Source organism: Athene cunicularia, assembly GCF_003259725.1.
Source record: "Athene cunicularia isolate RWA chromosome 1 unlocalized genomic scaffold, athCun1 chr1_part1, whole genome shotgun sequence".
NCBI lineage: Eukaryota > Metazoa > Chordata > Aves > Strigiformes > Strigidae > Athene > Athene cunicularia.
The window spans coordinates 7,011,420-7,029,240 of record NW_020799091.1 but is presented as its reverse complement, the minus strand read 5'-3'; the positions used below and the strand labels follow the sequence as shown (position 1 = coordinate 7,029,240).

Here is a 17,821-nt window from a genome sequence, read left to right as displayed (position 1 = left end):
GGGGAAGAAAAAAAAAAGAAACCTGCTAAAAATAGTTCTGGGTAACTTGGCAGACTAGGAGATGGATCCAAAAGCTTTGCTTTGGGCTCTGATCTGGACCTTCCCTCTGTGGCAGGGGTTGGGCTATACCAGAGAACTGGGAGGGCTGCAGCCTGCACTGAAGCCTGTGTGCACTGCTCTCTGCTTTTGGGAGCAGTCGCTCCTGTGTGCTCATTCAAATCTCTCTGTTCCTGATCCTCAGCAGTTTCCTACAGCTTCGCTGCTTGCCGTCCCTTAGGAGCATGGAGGTTTCCCTGTGTGGGTTTGGGCGGTTGGTGTGGATAGTCAATCTTTCATTATATACATTGGAGCCTGCATCTTCTGGCTCCCACGAGGAATTTTGGTTTTCCTGTCTAAAATATATGAAGACAACTTTAGGGACATTTATAATATCACTGCAGTCATTCACCTTGCACATTATTTGAAATTAAATCTCTTAATGTACTTATAGGATGTTGCCTTATAAATCTCTGTATAGATTTCATTAATAGTTGATTGTGCTTGCTTTCTATTAGTTTTTCATCCATACCTCAGGGTACTGTTCAGCATCCTACAATTTACAAAGAAAATTATCTAAACTAACAAAAAGTTCTTGGCTTTTATTATAAACAAATCTGCAGAAATAGCTGATGAATCACCACAGAGATTTTGTCCAGTTTGATGATTAATTGTTCTGTATTTAGACAGATCAGTGCATGCTAGCACATACTTTCTCTCCAAAGCCTGTAGCCCACAGGCATTTATAATCTCAAGATCCCTAAAAGAGCCAAGCAATTTCAAATTTTATTTTGTTATTCTGAAGCCTCTTATCCTGTTCTGGCAGAGACCTAAACCAAGAAAATCAACAATAGGGGTGCAGCTGGTGGAAATGTCTCTAGAGTCTCATATTGCTCAACCTGTCAAATTTGTGTATGAGTCTTGAGAGTGTAAATAAATAAAACCAAATGCAGGGGTTTACTGTAACCACATTTTACTGCATCTCTAGCACAGACTGGCCTTGTCTAGAGCAGGTCCTCCAGCCTGTTCTTCTGGAACAATAGTGACAATTTTCTGTGGTTAGCATGCAGCAAAAGCCAAGGCCATCAGCTGATCCCTCCCTTGCTTGTGTCCCCATTGCAGTCACAGACAGCCAAAATACCTACGAGTCTTCTAGGCTTGGGATGTAATTCATCCAAACTCCAAAGAACACAGAATGGCTTGCAGCAGCAGTCAGCATCCTTCCACAGTGAGAAACCAACTTGTCTTTTTTTTTCCCTCGGTGTGAAGATCATTTTGCCAGGTGAACTTCAACCTTACTCTGAGACGGTCTTGCTCAAAGCTTTCCAAAAGCATCATGCCTTTGTGTAGGGCAATGGCTGTGATCGCTGCAGAACATCACCTTGTGCCCTGCCTGGCAGAACCCTTCCTTTCCTGGGCAACCTCTTCCCTCAGCGTAGGTTCCTGACCGTGTCTCACAACCTTTTCATCGCTGTTCAACAGCAGCTTCATGCAGACTCAGGTGTTGGCAAAGATCTGACTCATCTCTTTTATTTGTTGCTTCTTTAATCAATGGCTTCCCATGGACTTCCTACCCACTGTGAGGGAAGTCCAGGCCCTACTAAGTTAAACCACTCAAGGATTTATATGTGGGCAGGATTTCATTGCCTTCAGGTTGTGAGTAGAGATGCTTAACCTTTGTCCTGAGCATTTTTATTCTGAGAATGAGCCTTTCCTAGCCAGATGAAAACACTGAATCATGATGCCTCCCTGTCTGATGTAAGTATTGTATGTTATTTTTTTTAATGCTGACTCACCCAATGATATTCTTTATCTTCTCCTTGCTTGTGGAGCAAGTTCCACTCCTAGCACCCAGACTAGTAGTTAATATGTGGAAAGAAAATGAAACAACAGCCTGAGTTTTGTTGCCATATTCATAGCTTAGTCTTGCAATTCATTGCATGCTAGTACGGCAGCACGCAGATGAGGAGCCAGACTCCTTGGAAGCACCCTTTCTTGTCTCTTGGATGACAAGGAATGTGTAAATATCTGGAGAATTGGGGACCTTAGCTGATATTTCAATCTGCTTCCCCTCATCAGTCTGTCTTCTCAGGAACAAGTAATTGTATAAGGCAAAGACTGGTAGCCCATTAAAGAAGGTAGCTCTGATGTTTCTTTTCTGAGGTCCAATAAACAAGATTGATGGACTGATTACTGTGGATAAAGCATGTGGAACTTGCAGTTGGGGTTTTTGTGTTCTTCATGCTATAGACCAAATTCTGAGCAAGCCTGACCATTGCAGTATCTGTAAATACTGGAAATCTTGTGGGAATACATTCCTCCTCACTGAGCAAGTGTCTTCACTTCTTCTTCAGAGAGTAGTCCTTTTGGAGGAGTGAGGGAGCAAAAGGATGAATCTGCAGTAGTTGGGGGGTAGGGGGGTGGAATGGGATGTTTTTCAACTCCTGTCAATTTAGGAGCTTTTGAAATCCTTCTAGTGGTGTCTCCTTTCCTCCACGGGGACATAAATAACAAACATAGTCCTATCTCAGCTAGTAAGGGAAATTCCCGTGAAGCAGAGTGGTGTCCTTTTGATTCATGTTCATACACAGATCAGTGATCCAGTGCCCTTCTGTGGCTTTTGACCAGTGTGGTAAAGTTGGTGGATATAATTGCTGACTGTTATTCATACCTGGTAAGCGTAAAGAGGCCATTAGTTTTGTAGATGTAAACAGGTAACTGAAATCATGGGAGTACTACCCAGAACCACATGACAGGACCAGACTGTAAGAGGAGCGCAGCACTGGCCAAAGATGTCTTACATGGAGCTTGATAAAGCAAAGACATTGATTGCATTTGCTTGTGTTGGATTTCTGTTTGATCGCATGTCAGAGGTATCAGCAGTCTAGAAAAGTGGGGCAAGACAACACCATGAGGGTTGCAAACACAGCCACAAAAGCACTGGTAATTGCCAAAGAAAAGCTATTAGGGAGAGGGAGGGAGACCTGGGTAGAAGGGAAGTGAGGAGAGATTTGGAGAGGTGAGGAAAGAAGTTGCATAATCTTTTTCACTCCCCTCTGTGTTTTGGGAGATGAAGCATTGCACATTCTCTGTAAATAAACAATAGTGCTTTAGAGATAGCACTGCTGGCTCCACTGTACAGTATTTCTTCTAAGGCAGCATTATAAGCCATGAAGATCAGAAAGAACACTACTTTGCCTTTTTGAAGAAGTAACTGCTCATTGAATGAAAGCGTTAAAAAATATCTTTCTTACCTAATACCTGAGACACGTTAAAACTTATTTCTTCCCAAATGTTTAAAAGAAACGAATGCTATTCTAAAAAGCCATCACCAGTGTCTGGCACTGCTTCCTCTGGGCACCAAATGTGCCCTGTCTCCCTTGTCCCTGAACGCTTTCTAAAATGAGCCTTGCAGATCTGGCATTGCCTTCATTGTGGGTCTTCAAAAATGCCTTTAGGATGGCTGAGATCTCACTAGTACTGAGCACCACAGCAGGATTCTTCCCTACCTCACATGGTGTGCTATGTAGCTTTATAATTCCTGGAGTACTTCCATGAACTCAGACAGGACAAAACCAGAAAGGAAAACATAATGTCCCTGGCTTAGGGATGAGAAAAGGTCTTGTATGGTGTGAGTGAACATACCCAAACCCTTTGATGGATTCTGCAATGATGATCTGCATTCTGCTAGATCCTGCAGACCAGTCTGGGCAGCTTGACTTGATTTGCTGAAATCCAGACAGAAATACTGCCTCAGTGGCAAATTAAGGAGCTGTAACTCTCCTCAAAGTTTCCTGGAACCTTACAGATGTACTCAGTGGCATGATAAAATCTGGTTTGACTTTACCTTAACTAAAGGCAACTGTAGCAAAACCTATGATGTTAATGGGCTGAAAGGAGACTGCAGCTTTAAACCCTAATGAATGCAGGTTGGAGCACTCCCCACTCTTAACTACCCCCACAAAAGTAACAGCTCTCTGAGGGTTACTGTTTAGCTAGAAATAGTGCCTATGTTCTGGGTTGACGTTGCTGGGGCAGTTAATTTTTACTAAGTTCTATTTCTGGTATTTTTGCCCCTGTGCGTGTGTGTTTGGCTTCCAGCTAACTGTGTGAGTGGCTGCTTCTCTATAAAGACCTACAATGACTAAGCCCATGTAGCATTGCAGGCTCCTGGGCACAGGTGAGTTTTCTGCTCTGGAAAAACGGATTGCGTGTTTGCCCCACCCAGTGCCCATGTTATGTGACTTGATAAAATACTTTATCTTTTTAGCATTTTATTTTAATGGAATCATTTTTATCAAGTCCCAAGAAGATTAAAGGAAAACTGCCTCATTGTCTTTTTGTTTCTCTGAAGCAATTTATCAGCTGTAATCCCAAGAGCGATGGAGAAGTCATTATGATAAAGGCAGAATCTGTTGCTTAGCTTGCATCTTTTCCTCAGAAAATTCCAAATTAATTGGGTTTATTGCCGCTTGGATGATTCTTATTTACTACTGGTCCACATAAACCAACCTGCCCTTCTCAGTATTCAGAGCTCTACCTTGCTGTTTTCAAAGGCACAAATAAGTTTTTGTTTCTGTTACCTCTCCTATAATCTGTGTACCCTTGAGAGAAGCCTGGCTGCTACTATTCCCTGTTCAGTCATCAGCAAACCTTTTCCTGAGTTCAGTTTGCAGACTCGTCTGTTCCTTCTGCCTGCTTTGCAGAAGGGATTTTAGAAAATATTAACCCTCTGTCAATTTTGAGCATCTTATTTCAACAAGTTGGCCAGCCCCTCTCTGTGGGTAACTGTTGTGAGGGGGCAGAGCACAAGTCTCCTGGAGGTCATACAAAATGAGGACTTACCTGTGACCCCTGACTTTATAGTCTGATGTGTGTGTGTTTCCCTTTGGCATCTCCTTAAAAACACTGAACTTGCTGAACTGCCTGTCACAGTTGATCATTTCATACTTGGCCTACAAAGGGACTTCCAGCTCACCACTACCAGGATCTCCTTCTGAATGACTGAACACCTGATGGAGCTCACCGTTCCTGGACCAAGTTCAGGAACGTGCTCCACCTGGGTGCCTAAAGGCATTAAAAACTTTTGTGTTTTGTTGAAACTCGGCCCTTGGCTCTCAGATTCAGCATGAGGGAAATAGGAGGCTTGCTTAGATATGTGCCCAGTTCCTGATGTGGCTGTAACACTGAGAGGTCACTTTCCCCAGGTGGATCACCATTTCAGCTCCTGAATGTTTCCCTTCCAAAGCTGGTACTGCCATTAGTGTGTTAACTGTTAATCTAAATTAAGCCATCTGATTTTGCCTGGAGTAAAGCAAGGAGCAGGTTTTCACTGAATTGCTGCATGCATGTGACAGCAGAAATAAGCAGCTAGGACTAGGGATCTAGTCAGTGGCATGGCCTGAAGGGAGAATGAATGTGTGTCGTAACCATTTTATTTTCTGGAAAGGATCCGCAGAAGTCAGCATACTCGATGGGAAGGCCTGCTTAACATCAAATAAACATAATATTACGGAAGGAAACGCAAATTCTGAGAGGGGTGCCTCTCTGTGCTTGGTTCTCAGCCACCAACCTGGCTATGTAAGCCAAACCAGTCCTTCCTCAGGCAGAACATGCCACGGTGATAGCCGTGAGAGCCCTTCTCCCAAGTAACATAATGAGAGCAGTCATCAGATTTTGGAAGACCCAAGCTGAACTCTCTCTACTGCCAGATCCAGAGCAGAGATTGGAAACCAGCCTACAGCCCTCCCGAGACAACGGTCAGAGTCAGGAGCTCTTCAGAGGCAGCGGGTATCTGCCCTCTCCACTTTGTGTGAAACAACTAGCAATTCATCAAACCACAGGGCCAGCGGTGGGTAGACAGTTGGGTTTCAGCTTCTCCTGCAAGCACTGAATGTCTTTCAAAGGTTAAATGGCTGGTGAACTCCCTTGGGCACTGAAGAGATGTGAGTGTATGAGACACACAGCTAGACACTTAAGTAATAGGTGTCCTTATCATGGATGGAAAATGTTACATTAAAACAATAGCATTCTTTTTAAAAGCAAGTCATAACTTGAAGTATCTGAAATGATGTTACTAATTTATGCTTTTAATTCCTGGTTAATAACTTATTTTGTAAACATAGATGGAAGCAGTACAGTACCCCTTTTTATGACGATTAACATCTGTGAACACTGCCTTTGAGATAGGCCATGTGTGTGTGATTAGTTTGTTGGTTACTGGGCACAGTTTTAAAGACTTATGCTGAATAAATGAACCACTACTTTCCTTTTTTTTTTTTTTTTTTTAATTTTTGATCTTTCTGTGTGATTGCAACTTGATCAGTGTTGAAGTAAGCATTTTTATTTTTCTTCTTTTCAAAGTAAAGGGCTTTTTGATTAGGATTCCCACAGTTAACTGTGGGAAGATAGCTGCCCCCTATAAGAGTCTTGTGAGAGAAATCCTTGATGTAGAGAGTAGCCCAATTATGTTTGATTATTTATCACTCAGTGGAAGTTGTTTTCATTCTCCTCTAAAAATGAGACCTTTTCTACCTAGTATTTCACATTAGAACCCCAAACCATGAGCTGATCTGAACTTACTGAGGCTGAGCAATAGTAGAGAGATGTAAGCAGCAAAAATGCATTTCTCTGTTGTACTGGCTGATATTAATCACCATTACAACTCCTGCTTTTGTGAGCAGATAACAAGGCAAGGAAAATGGGTACCTCCACCTGCTAAGAGGAGTCATCAAGTTAGAGCCCTTGATTTGTGCTGATTAGAGAGCACTGTGAGCAACATAAGCAATTTCCCCTGTGACAGATATGGAGGAGGTTGTTCTTTTGGGCTTAATGCTGCTAAAAGGAGCTTCAAAAAATCCCAAAATATCTGAGTGGAGATCAGTCAGTGAGAATACTACTGTCCTGCATATGGGAAGAATCCTTGCTAAGGATACTGTTTTTGATAACAACAGCTGAAAAGAAAAAAAAAAAGCTACAAGTCTCAAACACGTTTCAAGAATGCTGTCTTCCAGTTTCTAATTTTATTAAAGAGGTCGTTTTCATTTAAACCTTGAAGACCTTTGTGTTGAGAAGTGATTAGCCTTAGTACAATTAGGTATGCTATTGTCCATGCAAATACTTCACACTGAGGTTTTATCCAAACATTCAATTTTCTGTTTAGCTTTTCGTAATTTTGGGTGTTTTTCATTTCGTGAATGCAAGTCAAAAACTGGGGTCAGATATTCAGGAGAAAAAAATGTGGCAAGGGCAGGTTTGGCTTGGTCAAAGCAAATGCCATGGCAAATACTGATCTAATCGAATCCAGTTGGAGCTCTGTTGACTAGAGAGGGGATCCAAAATGTCTGGCTCTGCAATAGCCATCCACATCATTGACGTTGGTAGCTGAGTGAGAAGGATCGTGCTTTCACTGTTTGAACTGCCAGCAATAAGCTCCCCTGGAAAGCATCTGCAACAAGATATAAGTTAAAACCATCAGCCTCCACTGCATTTATCAGAATTATTTTAACTAAAAAGCTCTTCTGCACTAAAGCAGGGTTTGCTCTCTGACACAAAGGTGAAATGTGTAGCACCAGTTGCTGTTGACTGAAGTTGCCATTAAAAATCTTGAGCCTTTGGGGTTTTGAAATGAGAACCAAACTTGTTATTAGCAGTCCCTTGAGGTCTTGTTGCCATGCCAGTGAATAGCCTGGTTTTGTGCTCAGTAGCTCATTTCCCTGCATTTTCAAGTATTACCTGTTTTATTTTACCTTGGAGTTCTTCATTTTATGACAAGGCTTATTTTTCTTCTTTTTTTTTTTTTTTTCTCTTCTTAGGGGGTTGTTTATCACCATCCATGACAAAGGCCACATTGCAACAGTGCTAAACTCTTGGCCTGAAGAAGATATTAAGGTATGTGCCATATTGTCTGTGGACTGGGAAACTGCTGGGAATTGAGTGGAAAATGGGATATTGAATGGAACTACTTGGCAGAGTTCCCTATTTAAAATTACAAGCTAAGAAATATTCAGAAATATTCCCTCCCTCAGAAATATTCCTCTTCCTACAGAGACTGGTTGGACTTCAGAGACTCTGTAATATGTGTATGTGGTCAAGAACATCTTTATCAAAGGTAGCAGGATGTTGGGCAATAAAAAAGAGCATGCATGATAACAAATTTGTACAAAATAGAGGCCCCAGCAAAGAAGTAATTTATGTGTGTATAAGAATTCTGTAGCTAACTCACAACTTGTTAGATGTACCAAAGCTCTTTGAGATATCTCTGTGACCGACTTGCTGTAGAACTCCTTCCCAAATCTAATGAGTCGTGCAGCATCCAGAACACTGGCAACTTCAAATCATGTTTGATATCCAGCAGCTGAAAATATTACTGATGCTCCAGCCAAAAAAGTGATCTTGTGAAGTGTTTTTCACTAGAGCTCAGGGCTGGGCAAGTCCCTGGCACAAAATGAAGTCAACACTTACTTAAGACAGGTCTTGCCAGTCACCTCCTTCCATTAGTCTGCAAGTACACGCGCCTGGGAATTTCCCTGGCTATTGACAGAGCTTCGGTCCCCTCTCAGTTAGCTGTTTCTTCCAGGAACAAAGGTTTGGCAGCTGAGAAAATCTTGCAAGCATTTTCCATTTTTAAGGAAAAAGAAAAAGAATTTGATGTGTTTCCAGAAAACGTAATCATATTCCTCTAACCTTGTCTTTAGAACCATGAAGAACAGATGCAAACTAGATATTTTGTCCTTGCTCTGTCCAAAGATCTCAGTATTTCCATTTGTTTCTGACTCAGGACTGTGAGCAGAACTCATTATGGCTAATAGATATGTTTTTGCAGATGGAGAAACTGGCACAGAAAGATTAGAGATTGTTGTTGAAACAGCCCCCTCTGGCACCCAAAACAGATCATAGGAAGGGCAGTCATCCATGGAAGAGATTCAGACTATCTGCTTTCCAGGTTTGCCAGACTACAAAGGCAACTAATTTCATCAGTATCGCTGGTTTGGAACACAGGGTTCCCTGTGTGTTTGTACAAGACTTCATGTCTGAACTGGTAGGCACTGAGATTCTCACACTTGAGATTTTGAAATTAAGTAGTGAGGCACCTGGACTCCACCTAAATCCCTGCAGGAATCCATTTTTTTAAAAGGCTTTGGACCATACTGAACACCAACAAGAGTAAGTCCCATGAAAGACAGTGAAAAAATATCTGGAGATGCTGCCCCACCTTTTGCTTTGTGGCTCCTTAGAGCTTCGTGGCAACAGCATTTACTGCAGAAATGGGAAATTTGCATTGTAGGCCTGGATCCTCTGCCTGGAAGGGCTGGAAAGTGCTCTGCTTAGCTTAGCAAAGCCTCAGCCAAGCTCTGGTGAGACCCACCTCCACCCCTCCTGTTGAAGCTGGGCTGCTCTGAGAGAATTCGAGTGCCAGAAGCAGAACAAATGAAAGAAGCCATTTCTGAACATACTCATGTGGGAGTGTGGGGTTTTTGTGTCCCTTCCAGGGTTGCTATTGAATCCTGCCATGAAGAAACATTGGATGAAATGTTGATAGTCCTCATCAGTGCCTCCCCTTGCTAATTTTCTCTCTGGTTCCCTCATCTTGTACTCTTTTCTGTGTGATGACCCAACTAGAGCAGGAGGAATGCAGAGAATCATACAGGGTAGTGTTGTGGTATGGTGTCATCCTGGGGAATGACAGCTATGGCTTCAAACCACCTTGAAGTGAGAGTAATGTAGAAACCATATGTCCTATTCCTAGACAAGTGTGCTGCCCTGCAAGCTACTTGGACTGGCCTTCCTACCCTACTTCCCTCCATCCTTCCATAGGATGCTCACCCCGAGAAGTGCACTCAGCATCTTGAATCCCTGTTAGGATTACTGCTATACAGGCCTGTTCAGACTCATCCTTCCATGTAGCATTTTCTGTTGTTCCACTCAAGGCAGAGTATTAATTCATCCTAGAAAAGTTGATCTTGTGCAAACAGAGAAGCGGGGATGCCAACAGCCGCACTTGCCTCTCTGCATTGCTTCAGCAGCTTGGAGATCAGCGTGGTGCTCTGGATCACTCTGCTGGGCCAGATATCTCCTTGTGCATTGCAAAACTAGGCTAGCTACCTGCAGAGGCTCACTGGATACAGTCTGTGGTCCTGAGTTGTCTCAGTTAATATCAGCAGCCCGAAGACTCAGTCCCTAATCTCAGATTGGGAGTACTTGATCAATGAAGAGGAAGATGAGCATCTTCAAAGAGAAATACCCCTTTTATCCCTTCCCAGAACAGCTGCTGGAGGGAGGAGATGCACTCTGGAGGTTTCTGTCTTTCCCCATCAGCTATCAAAGAAATTTAGAAACCAGTTAGAGGATTGGCTTAAACTGCACACCTAACCTTTAGCCAAAAGCTTGACTAGAGTCATCAAGAAAACTTGTAGCACAGCTGGAAGCTGAAAACAGGTTCCTAATTGTTAAACCAATGGTTCAGTTAGAAAGGTCTGTCCTGCTCAGCCAGAGATTAATGTCCTGTTTGTTGAGTCTGATCACATGAACATGAGCGATTAAAAACATTACTTTAACGTGCTTGTATATCAGGTACCCACTGAAACTTTGTGCCTTTTTTTCTGATGTTTTTCAAATCTGAAGAGTCACAAACAAATGTGAACCTGGTTTCCCCTCTCTGATACAGACAGCAGTGAATGTCTCCCATGCTGTATTTTCTGTTCTCCTGTATTTTTCAGTGTTACCTTGAGGAGATTTTATATCTATAGAGTGCAGCACATCTGAGGCTGAAGAAATTTTCTGTCTCTGATGGATATTGCGAAGTTTTTAGGCTTGCCTGAGAATGCTTATTTGTTTGGATGAAAGGGGATCTGTGCTCCAGAGAAATACTTTGATTCATTATAACTTAATTATTTTTTTTTAAATAATACTCTCCGCATAGTTAGGATTTTAACTTCTTTTCATATACTTTTCATCAGCTTCAGGATAAACCTGTAGCAGTGCATGTGCTTGCTGCTTTCCCTGTTCCCCTTACTGCCTTCCAGTCCCAACTGCATCCTCTGGGTGTAGTAAAGAAGCGAGCGCACACCCAGAAACAGATGGAGCCCACCCAAAAAGGGACTTTCCCATTGCTAACACTTCACATTGACTCAAAAGGAAAAACAAATAGGAAAATGTTCAAAAATGGAGGTGGATTAAGTGTATCACTGCCATGGCTGAATTTCCCATGCCAGGGATTGTCCAACCTCTAGCCTAAGGATAGGTGTATAGACCTTTGAGTTTTAATAGATTTTCTGTTGAAGGATCTCTTTTAGGAATTCTGACTCTCAGTGACAAGACAGTGGCACAGCACAACAACAGATATTCTACATATAGGAGAACCATTTCAAACTAATCCATATTACATTTTGGTTGTCACTATTGGCACGTGCATTACAACCCTCAAACTACCAGAGGTTTTTCTTTTGCTAGAGGGCAAAATAGTTGTAAAAGGCAGAACAGGTGCACATGTCCTCTCTATCTGTAGTTTCTCCTCAGGCTTATTCCTGAACTATGCAATGTAATGTAATTCTGCTCTGCTGCTGCAAACAGGGGTTTAGGTTGAGGGAAAAAATAGCCTTGGGATGTGTATATAGTTTATGTTGAATAAGAAAGGGCACTGAAACAGATGAGTGCAATTCTTCCTGAAATGGTGAAGTACAGCAAGAGGTTTATTTCATTCCTAAACAAAATGCTTCTCTATCGCAGCAATAAACCAATGCATCTTTATTATTCTCCCCCCTCCCCCAGGAATTCCATCTATTGAGATGCTTCTAATTTCCCATTCTCTTATTTCTCACTAAAGCACACGCATGTATATGTCCTCTGTCCTAAGTTTAGCGTTAACTTTGCTAAAAGTTGATAAAGAGCTTTTATGCAGTCTCCTCTGAAATCCAAGCTAAACTGTGCACATGATTGTCTGATAAACCATTTGAAGTGAGCGCTCAGTTCTCTGAAGTGCTGGGACAGTGCTGAAAGTTGAAGTTTTTTATTGTATTTATAGATTTTCTCCCTCAGTGGGACTGGACTCCAGTATATTCTTGTCTTACTAGATTTCAGAACTGCCCCAAAAAGTGCCTGACCCCGGGGACAAAACTGATACACAGTAGTTAACCTAAAAATAGTAAATTTTAGTCAGATCTGCTTGGTAATTTGCCTCCTAAGGTCTCAATGTTGTACGGTGTAGGTTGAACAGCTCAATTTTAGGCTTCTAATTTGGACAACATTAAGCAGACTTTTATTTCCCTTCTTGTCACAAAGAAATAATACAGTAATAAGAAAAAACTAAAATTATGGATCAGAGATTTTGGTGAGGTAACACATTACAGTATTGCTGAAATGCCAAAGGCCAATTGCACAGCAAGTTAAAAGGCAATTTTTTAACTCACATCTGGGTGGGGAAAAAAGTCTAATATTAAATACACAGAGTGGGAGCCTCTCTGCAGTCCATGCTGCTGCCTGTGTGGATGGCTTCTGTCTACCTGCCTTACAGTCAGAGGGACCAGAGACAATGGGACCTGGTTACAATGAGTTTTGTTCTGGTTATCTGATGTTGGCTACTCCACAGCTACTCTACAATAGCATGAAGACATGAGCTTGTTACTTCCACAGATACAGTTCATAAGCACAAACACTTTTGTACAGATCTCTCTTTCCAGAACAGAGAAAAAAAATCAAGGTCAGATCTCTTTCATGATGATTCTTGTTATACAGCTGAGGATGCACAAAAAGCCGTGCTGGTTGGGCTCTGCTACTGCTGCTCTCCCGCACTGTAAGCAGTTACCCATCAACCACATTCTCTCTATCCCCCAAAACGAAAATCCCTCTCTCACTAACAGCTAGTTAGCATGGTGTCACATAGAAGGTGCAAATATCCAACTGCATAATGGCTTCAGTGTGGATGATGGAGCTGGCTTTGCTTCTAGAGCCTTGGCAACACCATACAGCAGTCTGTTTTGATCCTCCTAGGCTATCGTGGTGACAGATGGAGAGAGGATCCTTGGTTTAGGAGATCTAGGAAGTTACGGCATGGGTATCCCAGTCGGGAAGCTTGCTTTGTACACAGCTTGTGGTGGAGTTCACCCACAACAGTGTCTCCCCGTCCTGCTGGATGTTGGCACAGACAATGAGGTAAGACAGTTTTTCATAAGTCTGATGGGGGGAGAAAGAGTTCAGATTAATGCTTAGCTGAGGCCACTTCCCTAAATGTGCAGGCAAAGCCAGAAACATCCAAAATGAGATGATGCTAGACCAGCACTGCAGGGAAGTGGTCAGATTTCATTCCTGTTGATGCTTGAGAAACTTTTGCTTTTACGAGGAACTGAAATAAACACTAAATAGCCTCATGGTCCCCTGGTCAGAAGACTCAGAGTGTTGCCAGTTGGAGCTGAAGGGTCAGCTTCAACTTTCAGCATGGCAAGGTGAGTTGAAAGATTTTTACAGGAAGTCCCGGATTTATTCTTCTTCTGGTAGTTGTGAGTAAACAGGCAGATACTCATGTCTGCATAGAGGTGACTGTATTCCAGAAAATGGAGAATCCCTGGTGGGTGGTTTGGGAATAATTAATTTCAGTGTTTTGTCAGATTGCACACTGTACTGCACACGATAACCAGACAACAGGACTCCATCTGTTTGCAGATTTTTGCCTTATGACTCTGGCTCAGAAAGGCCAAAGTGCAACAGTTTTAGCAGTGCCAGAATGGACATCTGTGAGGATGTCTTTTTAAAAATGAATATCCTATAGTTATTTGTGATGGCCCAGATTTGTCCATTTTTGTAAAATGTACTCGTGCTTCACTTGACCCCAAGTAAATCAAACACATGTTTCTTAAGAGGAATAATAAATCTGGGGTATAAGAGCTTTGAGATGGTGGATGAAGACAAATGAGTACCAACATTTTTGGACATGCCTATGCTCACCGGAAAGCTACATTTTCTGCACCTCTTTCACTCCAGCCCCAAGTGTCTCACACTGGACACTTGAAAAGAATGAAAGAAGCAAAATCAATGGCCATAGCTGACATCTGGGATGAGATTCCCCATTACCTCTTTGGTCTCTGGTCCCAGGGTTATTTTATCCCTTTAGCACAGAGGCCTGTCATAGACGGGTGGCATACAGGTGTGCTCATCTCAGACTGATCCATGGTCTTTCCTGGAAAGTGGGAACTCCAAGTTTGGACCATTTGAGGTTTAAGTAGGAATTATGATTCTCAATCTCTCGCTTCTTGGAGTTTCCAATCAATAGAGCATTGTACTTGACTTTGTCTCCTTCATCTCTTCCTTCTCCTCCATGCTGGTCTGCACACCACTGAGTGCTCTGAGCCCCCCAGCTGGAGTTTCCCTCCAGAGGGACCTGAGTGAAAGTGCTTCCCTTCCCATGGGAAGCTTCTGACCATGCATGACTATCTGTTTCTACCTCAGCATCCAGGAGACACTAAAATCCAAAGTCTCACCAATGATTTTTAGGCATCTCCAAGGGTCAGTTGGTGTCAGAAAAAGACACTCCCAGAGTCAGTCTTGAGCACTTTGCCCTGCCCAATATCAAGTGTAACTTATGTGTCCAGGAACTTCTCTGTGGAGACAATTTCCACATCTGGGATTAAGATATTGAAGTTGCTGTTTTCCAGTAACATGAACAATATATTTCCTCACAATATAAATAATTTTTTTTTTTGTTTAATGGCTTTCTCATGTGCATAAACCCAGGTTAACAGAATCCTAAGCACATCATAGGAGCATTCTGCCCCATGAATAAATTAATTTTTCAGTGCAGAAATAAGACACATCTTATAGGCATTCATCCTGTTCATCTCTGCCTGTTAATATATGGTGACTGTGTTGCTAACACAGGAACCTGAGGTAGAATGGAATAAATTCTACCTGAGGCGGTGGTATTCTATTTTTAGCATCAATTCCCAGCTTGTCTTTCTGACAGTCCATAATACTTTATATACTCTTTCAGCAAATAAGTCTTTTTTCAAAGCTTAGAATTTCTAAGCTTGACATGGGAGAATGTTATACTCCATGAACCAGCCCCAGAGCACATGGCACTATAGGAGCAATCAGTGAAGTGTTGCAAACAGATCTGCTTTCTGTTTCATGGCCAGGAAGAGTTAATGTATCAAACTCAGAGGAAAACCTCTTTTATCTTTCCTTCCAAGGCAAAACAGCTGTAGCTGTAAAAACAGATCTAATTTTAACATACCTGCCAATATTTAGGGCCCGTATGGCTACAGGACAATGGGTTTGTGATGGCTCATCCCCTTCTCATGCAGATGATTCAGTTCCTGAAAATGGAAGGGAAGTAGAGTTGCTTTGCAATGACTCACAGAGGCGTTGGCCCACCTGTCTCCTGCCACTGTTTGTCCTGTGATTTTCCCCCAAATATATGCTGTTTCCATGCTGACCCAATGCTTTTTAGGTGGCTTAGGTATCCTGACTTAACACTTGCTGAATTGGTCAAGGGAATGGGTTGGTTTTTTATTTCCAATTGGAGCCAAAAAATAAAGCATTCTAGTTTATGAAAATACCTTGCCTTGACACGTGCAGATAACTGGAAGTGAGTGCAAGGTAGGTACAAGAGTTGGGAACATTTTTGGCATCTCATCACTGGTTCTGGTTAGCTCAGAGCTGGCACCTAAAGGTCAACATGAGAGATGTCATGTTACTCCAGGTGATCTTCATTTCTTGAAGCACTGGTTATGGACAACAGCTTTCCTGGAAACCCCAGGGCAAAATTAAGAACTAATTGAACAGTAGGCACTCCCCACACAAGGTCAGTTTTACTCACTAGGAGTCAGTCACTTTGTCAGAGAGTCTTGGTAGAGCTCTTCTGGGGATGCAGAGCTCAAATTCCCATGGCAGTCAAGAAGTATTACATCCCTCCAACTCTATTGACACAAAAAGAAATCCTATAGCTTCTTATTGAAACACTTTCTGCTGAGGAAGAGCTGTGTGAGCTGGCCTTCACTGCATAGTAAGTAAAAATAATATGACTACAACGGACAAACTTTTTGGGTAGGCTGGGACATAAATCTCTGTCCATCCATGGAAGAGAAGATGTCAACAGAATTGCTTTGTGTCCTAGGCTCTCCTGAGTGATCCACTCTATATTGGACTGAAACACAAGAGGGTTCGTGGGAAACAGTACGACGAACTGATTGATGAGTTTATGCAGGCAGTTACCAACAAGTAAGTGGGATTATATACATGGCTCCTCTGGGCTGCTTCCATTTAAGAACAAATGTTGCAACTCGTGAAATAAACATTAGTATAATTGATCATCCAAGCAAAGAAAGGTATTTAAATGCAAGTCTCCTGGGTGGTCTACAAATGACTCTTTGTGCTTGAGCACTCTGTGTCAAAAATATTTGTATTCAGAGAACTGAAATGGGACTGACTATTTATAACCATTTCCTGTCCATATAGGCCAGAGGTGTCAAGCATATGCCCCGTGGGCTGTATCTGGCCTCCATCATGTATTTATGAGCCTCATTCATCATAGGCAGAATCTAAATTTCGGTTTGTTTACATTTTGTAAAGGAAGTTTCTAGCTTTAACCATTGTGAAGAAAATCATCTAAATGGAAATGGCATGTTACACCACATGGTGATGTCTGTGTGAGTGTGCAGACTGCTTGTCTATCACTTTGTTAAAAATAGGAGCTTCCCTGCTGGCATTTAAGTCTGCAGAGTGAGAAGGAGGGATTATAAGCATTGTCTTTTTAACAGTGGGACAGATGAAGTGCATATTTCCATTCTTACTTACTAGCTGGGATAGGGGGTCTCTGATGTACCAGGGAGTTTGATAAGGGAAGAGCAGAACCACCACCTCAGCACTGTATGTGTACCTCTTGCACTGCACTGAGTTCCTCTTTCTGAAAAAAAGAAAATGTCCTGAAATCTCTCTGACTATCTGGAGAGGTTGCCATAAGAAGGAAAGTGAAAACTGTTAAGGAAAAAATAAAAATATTTGGAAAGCTCCAAGCTCCAAAGCAGCTTTTTCTGTCTTTCCTAAAGCAGCAGATGACATTGACAAGGAGTGGCAGAGAGCTGCAGTCTGTGCCTGATTAACGGATTACTGCCTGTCTGTATGTTGTAGGGTCTTTTCTACACAGCTGAAGGAGCTATGTTTGATCTTCCCTCTTTCTGTGCCTCCAGCCAGCTCTGTGTGTGTGTGTGTTCCTGCAGAAATGGAAGGCAGTGGGTGGTACGAGTGTCATCAGTTCTCAGTTCATCCTGTCCCCCTTGAGGTAGGAGGCATCATGTCCACTGGCTAATGGCAACACCTACCCATCCACCGAGAAGCGTATCTTTACATACGGTCTGACTGCCCAGCTGGCTGTGTGGAGGGATGTAGGAAATAGGGGACGAAATGCTGGGGACCATTCAGCCACAGCTGACGAGCCACATTTTGAGAGGGATGAGTGCATCATGGAGAACTTCAGCATCTGTTGATTTGTGGCATGCAGTGCTGCTGTTAGGACAGGAGTCTCTCCTCAGCTCTTCAGCATCATGGTGTAGACAGACATGTCCCACAAGACAGCCAGCCAGTACATCAACCCGCCCAGCTGCAACTGCCCACTTACTGTGTAAAGATACTTGCTATCAGCCAGTGATATAGCCCCTGTATCTGTGAATGTGAACACAGTAACACTGCCTTACTGTTGGATTAAAAATACCTAAGGGTGACTGCAGAGAAGAGAATTTTGTGTTTGTGCTCTGGTTTGTCCTTCTTTGTATTTGGTAAGAAAGCTTGACTGAAATGT

At 42.5% G+C, this 17,821-nt stretch overlaps 1 protein-coding gene across 1 annotated transcript in view; it reads left to right on the top strand.

Annotated features, from left to right (window-relative positions):
- Positions 1-17,821, top strand: part of ME3 (malic enzyme 3) — a 76,565-nt gene that overhangs the window by 28,409 nt on the left and 30,335 nt on the right. The window contains exons 4-6 of the mRNA XM_026857331.1: positions 7,851-7,926; positions 13,024-13,185; positions 16,142-16,245. Coding sequence (XP_026713132.1) covers positions 7,851-7,926; positions 13,024-13,185; positions 16,142-16,245 — 342 coding nt within the window. The remainder of the gene's footprint in view (positions 1-7,850; positions 7,927-13,023; positions 13,186-16,141; positions 16,246-17,821) is intronic.